General features: G+C 38.2%; 1 protein-coding gene across 7 annotated transcripts in view; it reads right to left on the bottom strand.

Annotated features, from left to right (window-relative positions):
- The window catches only part of LOC115333320 (protein only RNase P catalytic subunit), a 53,970-nt gene that overhangs the window by 43,136 nt on the left and 699 nt on the right, over positions 1 to 10,135 (bottom strand). For all 7 annotated transcript variants that reach the window (XM_029996131.2, XM_029996125.2, XM_029996139.2 and 4 more), the window contains exons 2-4: positions 8,661 to 10,074; positions 6,290 to 6,337; positions 661 to 793 (exon numbers count right to left, since the gene is read on the bottom strand). In XM_029996131.2, coding sequence (XP_029851991.1) covers positions 661 to 793; positions 6,290 to 6,337; positions 8,661 to 9,661 — 1,182 coding nt within the window. In that variant the 5' untranslated portion in view covers positions 9,662 to 10,074. The remainder of the gene's footprint in view (positions 1 to 660; positions 794 to 6,289; positions 6,338 to 8,660; positions 10,075 to 10,135) is intronic.

The raw sequence follows: 10,135 nt of genomic DNA on the forward strand, positions 1-10,135 counted from the left end.
CTGCAATATATTATAGCATCTGGGAATTATGCCCTCTCATATGTTTACAATGACCTTTGAAAAGCTTGATACTCCTGATGTATATTGTAATTATAAATATGAAAGCGTATCTTTAAAATTGAGGGGTAGTTGGTTGGTTGGTTGGTGGGTTGTGAAAGTTGAGTGAACAAAGTTATAACTGGTTCTTTATTGTTTCTGGCAAACAGCTGCCCAACTGAAAAATCAAGTATTCAGCACATAAATGTAAGCTTTAGATACAATACTGAACTTAAGAAACACTAGGACTTCTACTTTTTTGCAAGCTCAAAATACTAGATGTCTTATTTTGTTCTAGTTACTGCATTTTATTCCATACTTAAAATTTAGCTTTTGAAGGATTAAAAGATTTCCATAGTTTTTACATTTTTAACGTAAAAAAAATAAATTAATCATTTCAGTATCCATTAACAGCTGACTGAAAATATAAGAACAAAGACAATATGAAAGAGGTCAAGACTTAGACCCATTTTATAAACACAACTGAAAAAGATACACAGCATACTTCAGTATCTAATGGCCTATCAACGTTTAAAGCAAAGAAAAAAAGATTTGTGGTGTTTTTAAAGTACCTGAACATTAATTGCATATTACCCTCCTAACCTGACAGTGTGCAAGACCTACCTGTGGGCTTGTCTTTCTAAAAGTGTCAGTTCCATGTATCACGTCCCTTATTATTCTTTCTCTGAGATTATTATACTCCTCTTCGGTGAGGTCACTATCCTCCAGCTGATGGTTGCAAACTGGGCACTGTCCGCTGTAATAACAGTGAAAGAAGAAAAGAAAAGGATAAAGGCTTTTACATAAGAAATACCTTAAATTTATTAACTTATTGAGTGTCTGTGTATTAGCACAATTCTTTACAAGAACTCCAGCACAGTACAATCATCAGAAAATTTGTTGTACTCTTTCTGGGATGCATCCAAAACCTTCTAAAGTTACTAGAAATATTTCTATGTATCAGGACCAAAGATTTAACTCTAGAGATGTTTGAGGATTTAGGACTAGAACTCTGCATGAGAGGATGGAGGAAAAAAAAAGAGTATTTAAATATTCACCAGCATTTATTTATGCCTTGAGACATCAGAGTTCAACTCTCAGCATTACCACAAATTTCCACATCTCTAATACTTGGAAGTTTCCCTACTAACCAGGAAAGTCACCATGGGTACATACAGCCCAGATCTCAATGTGGGAAGGTGATGCAGTTGCACTGGCCTGGCCGGAACATATGAAGTAGCTGTAGCCACAGTAGTTGAAGCTAGCAGGCAGGCCACAGAGCCTTGGTCTAGCTATAAATCCACTCCAAAGTGTTACAAGAAAATGAACCAGTGAAATACTCCACTATTGTGCCACTGACTGCTCCTACAAAAAAGACAAGCTATCTGTGCCCGGTTTATCAAGGTTTGGAATAACCAAACCTGTCACAGGTGTCGGAATAACCCTGCCCAAAAGAAGAAAAAAAAAAAAAAGAAGAAAAGGTAACATAAATCTGCTGTATGGTTGGAAAAGCAAATAACGAGTGAGACTGCCTTCTTTGTGCTGCTTGTCTTTTGCTATCAGAGTTCCCCTTATTTCTAGGCTAACACTGTTTGTTTAGATCTCTCCAAGGTGGTCAAAGTGAACAGACTGAAAGCAGAATGTGACTAAAACAGAAACAGTTTGCTTTGAAACCCCTCAGCTATACTAAGTCACACTGGCACTGCATGTCTGTACAATGCCCAATTTCACCAGAGATTTTCTAATATCAAGCTGACTGCACCCAAACAGAAAGCAGCTTTACATTGCTATCTCCTGGTGACTAATCACTACTTGTTTCTTTATTGCTAAGAAACTTCTGTTCCTGTTCTGTAGCATGGGCTAAATATCATCACATGGATCTAGGAATGCAGACTGCTGCAGATGAAAAAGCTCTGCAGCTACAGTCAACCAATGCCATCATTTAGTGTTCATTTTGCAGAGCCAGAAATCCCACTCCATCATGCACAGCTGTTTCAGGGATTGTATGACTGCATGCAGCAATGGGACAGTTTCCTTTATCGTTCACATTGTCCACTTCACAGTACTCTTAGTTTCCCTGTTGCAGGGCCAGCAGCTATAGTAACAACTGTGGTTCTGCAAATCACAAATCATACATTGTTTTGTCTCTGACACACACAAGAACTCTCCACTGATCTGTCCACGCATATTTTTAATACTAAGAGAATACAAAGAGATTGACCATCCATCATAAAAGATTACTGAATAGAACAACTGGGGATGTGAAAAAAAAGACCTCAAACTCTTTAATTTCCTCAAGAAGAGTGCTGGCACATCATAGCAGATCCTGAAAAATTTTCCAGAACAGCATGAGTGAGGCAATGCTACAGAGAACACACAGATCAGTACCAGCCAAGAGGCACAACTTTTTGTGTAAAGTGCTGCAAAAACTCCCCAGCACTGGGAAAGGCAATCAAAACAAACCACAGCCACAAGAACTATGTCAACTGCTATGAGTCAGGTTTTTGATCCTACAGCCTGCTAGCACAGCACGCACATAATTCCAAGATGCAAAACAAGACAGGCCTAACTTCCTTGGCCACCTCTGGATTTTTGTATAATCCCCCAGAACTCTATCTTAAGAGAAAGAACAAACATCTTCTTTAATATCTAGCCTTTTCTGTTGTTTCATGTCCCACAGTCACAATCTCTGCTCTAACACACAGTCTGAAGGAAATCAAGCTGGAACTGTCATCACTTCCATGTCCCATTTTTTCATTCTTTTCTTTCCTAGTTGTCTCTCCTGTTAGTCCCTGTAAACTAAACACATAATCAACACAATGCACAGCTCCATACACAGGTCAAAAATGTATGTCATGCATCACTACCATGAACCTCTGGGTCCACCACAAAACCAGCATGTAAGGTGGGGTAACAGTGGAGGACTGAGACAAAACAACCTGCATTTCTGTGCTTGAATTGTGAACTACATTAACCTTTTTTTTTTTTCCCCCTAAAAAACTTATCTGAAAGTTTTGCAGATGCACTTTCTAAAGACAAACCAATGAGCTACAAATATACACAGACTCCATGGGTAGACGTCTTGACTTGCATCTCTGATTGTGGGTTAAGCCTAGAAATTTTTCCAAGCTTAACTTATCAATAACTACATGAAAAGGGAAAAAGAAACGGTCAGATAGGACATTAACATACACTAAGGAAATTCACAGTCAGTCATGTCTGTTCTCAAGCACTTCTGCCAAGAATATTAGACATGAGATCCAGCTTGCACCTTCATCACCAAACTGGACACTCCAGCCACGGTGCCAAGAAAATAAGTAGAATCTAGTAGCTTCTTCAGCAGGCAATAAAATGATGCTTAGTCTGAATGGGTCTTTGGTTCTTCCTGGCTGACAAACAATGACTTTTTTGCCACTTGCTCCCACTTAAGCTTCTCTTATATGCAGGATATGTTGTTGATGTTTCACATTTTTCCTTTCTATCATTCTCTGTTCAGAAGCCTATATTCACCCAGCTGGACATAGTTTGAACTGAAGGAGTAACCGTTCTTCTCTAAATCCATCCAAAGATCTTTTTTTCACAAGCACAATCCCAGAACTGAATTGTAGGATTTGAGCTTTAAGTGTTAAAATGGAACGAGTTATTTTCCCCTGGCTGCCTCCACAGAGATATCCTAGAGATGCCAAAGCTAAGTCGTTGTAATTTTCTAAAACCATGGCAATCAGAAATGTTAAATTCTCCCAACAATTTATGTCTAGTATACATTAGTGCACATACCATAAGTCAAGACTGCATTAACTGCAATGCTGACAGTGCATTTACTGAATCAAAAAAAGTTATGCATGGAATCCCAACAATGGACATTCACTGTTGCATACAAACAATACACTCCAGTTGCTCAACCCACTGTGGCCACTGCAGGCTTAGCCTACATATTAATGTAACCAATGCGACTGGCTGCTCATATAGCTGTAAAGTTACCATTAAATACATCTAACAGCATTAAGGAACTTCACAGTTTGGCAACAGAGAAGAAAGGCCTAATGAACTGCTATGAGACTATTTCAAAATCATTAAGCCTAAAGTTTAAGGACGTGTCCCATAGTTAACTTGGATCCTTCTGCAATGACCACTTTCAGATCACTTGAAAACAAACCTCCCCATACCCAAACAAATCAACCCACTCCAACCACCTATCAACAACCAAAGCTCCTGAAACCAGTTTCTTCTTGTGAATTCTCAATGTGGATTTCCAAAGGAAGCAGAGGCAAAACAGGCAGAAGAAACACTCAGCATCTTGCAAGACTGGACCCTTAGTCTAACTGCTGCTTTTTTGCAACTGTATCTTTAAAATTACCTTGCAATTTTTATAACTTCTCATTGATCATTTCAAGATTTCATGCCAAGAAATTCCCACACAGAAGGCTTTCACCTCTGTAGGATACATAGCTGTCGTCACAAATAATTGACCACTTAACTGCTTTTTTGAGGGACTTTTCTGAGATAGACTTGGAGAATCATGGCACCTACGCATCAAGCATGAAGTCAGACACGCTGCAGTAATTTGAACACAGGCTCAAAAAGCCTGAACTGCAGCTTTCTATAGCTGACCTTGGAAATCCAAAGCTTTTGTAACTCTCAAAGAAAAATGGTCAGCAGACTTCAAGGTTTGTTTGCAGGGGGTTCAAGCTTCTGACTATCACAGTTCAAAGAAACTAGGAGCTCAGTGCTAGAGGAAGAAGAAAATATCCTGGATATGAGCATCTTAGATATAACTCCCAGTATCTATACAAAATCATAATAACCTACGAATAAGCCTATTAAATTGTCAAACCCAGTTTAGGAAAAAAGAGTTTTTCTGGATTTAGCTCAAGACTCATGTTTTAAGACATCAGTTAATGCTGACTGCAGAGATGAGTGTAGTAACAACTACCACATGAGTTTCAGAGATACCTTAAGGGCTTTGTCCTTTATGATTAGGATAAAAAAACAAACAAACACAAAAAAACCCCAACAAAACCAACAAACTTTTTTTTTTTTCTTTCTTAAATCCTAAGGATCTTTTCTGCCAGCAGCCATTTAATTTAAATGCAACAAAACTTATATTCTTTTTTTTTATTCAAATACTTATCCAAGTAGGCTACCTCAAACTTGTTTATTTCAAAATAAAAGTGTTCATACAGTTATCACAAAATAACTGCCATATAGCACCTTGTCACCACTTTGTTCACAGATTCTGAATTCATGATAAAATGTGAGGTGATATAAGTTAGTTTAGCTCTCAATGTCTGCAACAGAGTTTACAGACAGTAAGATAACAAGCTGCCTCTTAACCAAGACAATGAACTTTAGAATTTGAACTCTGAAGGCTGAAAAAGGTTGTCTAGAATTTGGTGAATTATAATACAGTATAGTAACATATACAGTCTCATACATAATAATAATCCATCTTACAGTGAACAACCCCTACTCTTTGGACAGTGACTTATGCTGTTCTTTCATGGGTGTCAAAAGCAGCAGATTCTACGTGCGCTTTTACTTCATAGTATGCAACACAGTCTGTTTTTATAAACCACCAAAAAACCCCATAATCCATTGCAGACATCTTATAATTAATACATTTATAGTTGCCAAATTGCTGCAAAACCACAGGACTGGGTTTCAAAGAGAATAACATATAAAATAGGAATTTACAGATATCAAGAAAACTGCACTGTAATAGAAACACATATCCAAGTTATCCCTGTGAAAACCTAACATAAGAATCATTTTGTCTTCACTGAAAATCAGGTGGGAAGGGAGAACTCTTCCATCTGTACAAATTAACTGCAGCGCACAGATAGTATCAGTTTTCAAGAAGACATCCATTTCCACACCACAGCTGCTCTGTTACATATCCTGTTAAACAATGGTATTATAAAGCCAACCAAAAAAGTAAGTCTTTAATTCCTAAACAGTAAACAAATAAGCCACCCAGTAAAATGGCAGGTCTTATTCTTCTCTGTGGTCTCCTGTCTTGGCTCTGCTTAGTATAATTCCTTTCCAACTGTGCATGTTGGGTCTTGTTTAATGCACAAGAATGAGCTGGAAACCAGAGTTTGGGAAATCATATGTACACAACAAAGGTTCATATTCTCAAGTATTAAGATATTTTCTTATATAAGGAAAGCTATTTTTTATATTTATGAAAGAAGAGTTCAAGATAGAATAATCAAAGACATCACCTCACTTTTAAATAAAATGTTCTATTTACCTGTCTTTAATGTTGGTCAGGTGTCCTCTCCAGTTCCCTCCTGGTATACTAATGTGTACACAGGGAAAGATAAATAAAAACATTAGGTTCTTATTTAACAATACCTGAATTACAGATAAAGAGTAATTCTATTGTGGTCAACATTTAGAAATAAAAGACCAATCAATCATCCACCCTGCAAAGAAATCATACAAAGATTCATGTATAATTTAGCAACGCCTGAAAATATTATATAAAGAACTGGCATTTAACAACATTCAGAGAACTAACATCACCAACCTCGCCAGTTTACGTTGTCCCCAAATGTTAAGAACCCTACAAGTAATGAGGCTGCATTGTCAATTTTTAAGTTGCTGCCCTACACATTCATAAAGCACCTCAGAAACCAGATGGTAAAACAGGAATCAAGATTTCTATGCAGATGTTGTCCAGAGAGATTAAGAAAGATATCCCTAGACCAAAATGCTGCACTGAGACTTTTTGACTTCACATCATTATCATCATCACCACCACTACCACAGCCGCCATCATACTGGTATAAATATTCCTTTTTGCCCACAAGATCCAAAACAGAATAGGTTACAGAACAGGAATACCCATGACAACATGCAACTGCAGACATCTCTCCCTTTGCCACTGTTTATTATCATAGGCTGCACATTCACATATGCCATGGGCTTTGGAATAATGATCCTGCTTCTGCCCTCCTTTCCCATTTCTCATGCTCATACATAGCGGTTCTTTAGTTTTCTTACAAAGACAACAGGCAACAGAAAATACTGTGATTCTTTGTTGCACACTCAGATCTCTGTATTGGATCTGGCTTTACTCACTACTAGAAGACAGTGCTGGTCTGCTCTTCAGAAAAATCATTTTTTAAAACTAGCACCTATTCAGTTACATTCACAGAGCACACTTCAGTGCTTACTGTACCATCGGTTTCCTTTATCAGCAAAAGTTACCTTCTAATCTGCATCGTTTTTGTAAGACTAACAGTGCTAGAAGTTATCAGATTCTATTTCTTTTTGGGAACTCCACGTAAACTGCTTATTTCTCTTCAACCACCAGCACATATAAGTTCAGCACTAGCAACTGGAACAGACAGGTAAAACTGAGCATTTTGTACAGGTTCACAGATAAAAAGCCAGATGGGATAACTGATCACCTAGTTTCATCCCTCTATTACGGACTTTGTTTCTTCTTCATGTTTGAAACACTACTTCCTTTAGGGAAAGACCCAACGTTGATCTTAAAACACTAGTCTACCACAGCCTTTCACGAATTATTCTAACAGTCAAATACAGTATTAAAGATACAAACAGGAGTTTGTCTAGCCTCAGCTTGCAGCATTGGTTTGCCACAGGCAATATATAGCTCTTCAACACACTGACCACCTCTGCAGTCTCCTTGCCAAGGACTTCTTATGTTAAGTTTCCTGCGCATGCAGCGCACACCTACAGGTAAGTCCTTCTCTGATCACTGGGAAAATAGCACCCCATGACAGATTTTCACCCACTAAACCAGTTCATCTCGATTGAAGCCTACTCTGTCTGCTCCCTAGCTATTCCCAGGAAAGAAAATAGCTAGGGTGACAGCAGTATAAGCCATTCTAATAATGGTAGTGCATTCCCACAGCCATATTTTCCATCCAGGAAGACTAACTTGTAAAATGGCTGTGTAGCTTACATAAACCAAAGCCAACAGTTTAAAAAAAAGTCATAGACAAGCTCACGTACAACAGCATGACAAAGATGCAATGGGCTCAGGTGAACTACACTGTGCACGCACAGCATAACTAGTTGTAATCTGCAGAGTCTGACCATTGCTACTCATGAAAACAAACTGCGTGGCCTGCTAAATACTGTGCTAAAATGAAGAGCCTCCTATTAAGATTATTCCTCTCCTATTATTCTATACAAAGTCAACATTTAATCTTCACTTAACCCAAGCTAAATCTGCTGCCTCTTTCCTTTAAAGACAGAAACTATCTAATTTTCAAATAACTACTTCTACACTCTGATAGATTATAGGAAAAACTCTCATACCTGTCAATATTCCTTACGTACCAACCCCAGAAAGAGATGAAGTCGGATATTTTGGACAGCCATGACCCATCACAATTTCCCACTTTCTGTACCAAGGAGTAATATTTAACAGGTAAAATCTTACAAGAAAAGCTGAAATCAGTAAGAATTTTACACTTTTACACTAATTTGGGAGCAAAAATAAAATGCATCTTTTCATGACAACGTGTCTCTCATGGAGAAACAACAACCAAAATGAGATGTTGAGGGATCTTATTAGCGTTCATCTGAGAATAATCTGAATCCCATCCTCATGAACTGGAGCTTGCTATTGAAACATTATTTACCTTTCAAACCATAGCTTTATACTCCGCATAAATGTTTTGTGAGGGTATATTTGGTTCTCTCTCAAATATAAGAGGATACCAAACAGCTCTTTTTGTAACTCAGCACCTTTCATACCCCTGCTGAAGTCAAAAAAAGCCTGCAGGACATCCAAGGTTGGTATCAAATCCTTAGCCAACATTTCACGGTAAAGTTCAAACGCGAGGTTCATTTCTTGATGACGGCTGGCTGCTTTGATACAGGATTCATAGTTTGTCCGTGAGGGAGTCATAATCTTTTTTACTTCTTCCAAAAGAGTCAAAGCCATTCTCCATTGATCTGAATTACTCAGCCCCCTGATAAGAAGGTTGTAAGCCCCACTTTCTAAAATTTTAAATCTGATTTTCATTATATCATACACATCACAAATTTCTGAAGTCTGCCTCTGCTGGACACACAATACCAGATATTTGACCAACAAATTATATGCAATGTCACCGTTACTCTTTGCCACATGGGTCAGTAAGGACTTAGCCACATCAATGGGGCTGTTGCACCTGACCATACTGTTAAACATCACTTCTTCAAATATTTCAGGTGACGGAAAGCTTTCCCTCAGCCTGTTCCATTCCTCAGCCTCCAAAGGTTTTTCTGGAGGCTGTACGTTGGTAAACTTATGCCTTGACAGAACTTGACTCATTAAACGTTTCTTTGGAGCTCCAACAGAGGAAGAAAAGTGGCGTTTCTCTTCAGATACTTCTTTAGTCTCCTCATCCCATCCACGTTTTTCTTCAGAATTAATTTCAGACCTTTTCTTGGTAGGAAAGACATCAGTTCTTTTGGAACCCACTGGTAATGCAGTGTTGGAAGATGTCATAAAACTGAAATAGCTAACCTTTTCCCTATTGGGGATGCTGAAAGAGACAGCAAATAGTTGTTGGCATCTTGAAACAGGCCAGAACAGACGACATTTCCACAGCAAAGTCTGAAAACCCTGTTGACTAGTTTGAAAAAACAGTGCCATCTCAAGAGGAAATTATCTGACTATTAGCTCACTGTATCTAATGAAGTTATAAAATGGAAAATGCAGTTTGCATGGGGATGTTTATTATAAAAGCCCAAGGGCTGTCAAGCTGTATAAGCTTCAGTTTCAAAATGCTTGTTCCATAAGTCCTTTCTGCCTCTTATGAAAACAAAAAATGGCAAAATCTTTTCTCACAAAAATCAGTCTCCTAGACTGTGAGAACATTCATCCAAAATGAGGGTATCTTTCTAGAGAAGATGCTTTGCAGGTTTGCAGCTTATCATTTCTGTTTGTTGGTTACTGTAAAGATGAGTACTGAGTACGTTGTCGCAGACAGGCAACTCTGATGCAGCTAGGCAAACGCTGCAGGTTTTTTTCTTCCTGCCTTTATCCAAGTCGAGTCAGAAGGCTTCCTAAAAATAAAAAATAACACCGCAACATCACGAGCTGCTCTGTGCTTTCCTGTCACGTTTA

Source organism: Aquila chrysaetos, chromosome 2 (genome assembly GCF_900496995.4).
Source record: "Aquila chrysaetos chrysaetos chromosome 2, bAquChr1.4, whole genome shotgun sequence".
Classification (NCBI taxonomy): Eukaryota; Metazoa; Chordata; class Aves; order Accipitriformes; family Accipitridae; genus Aquila; species Aquila chrysaetos.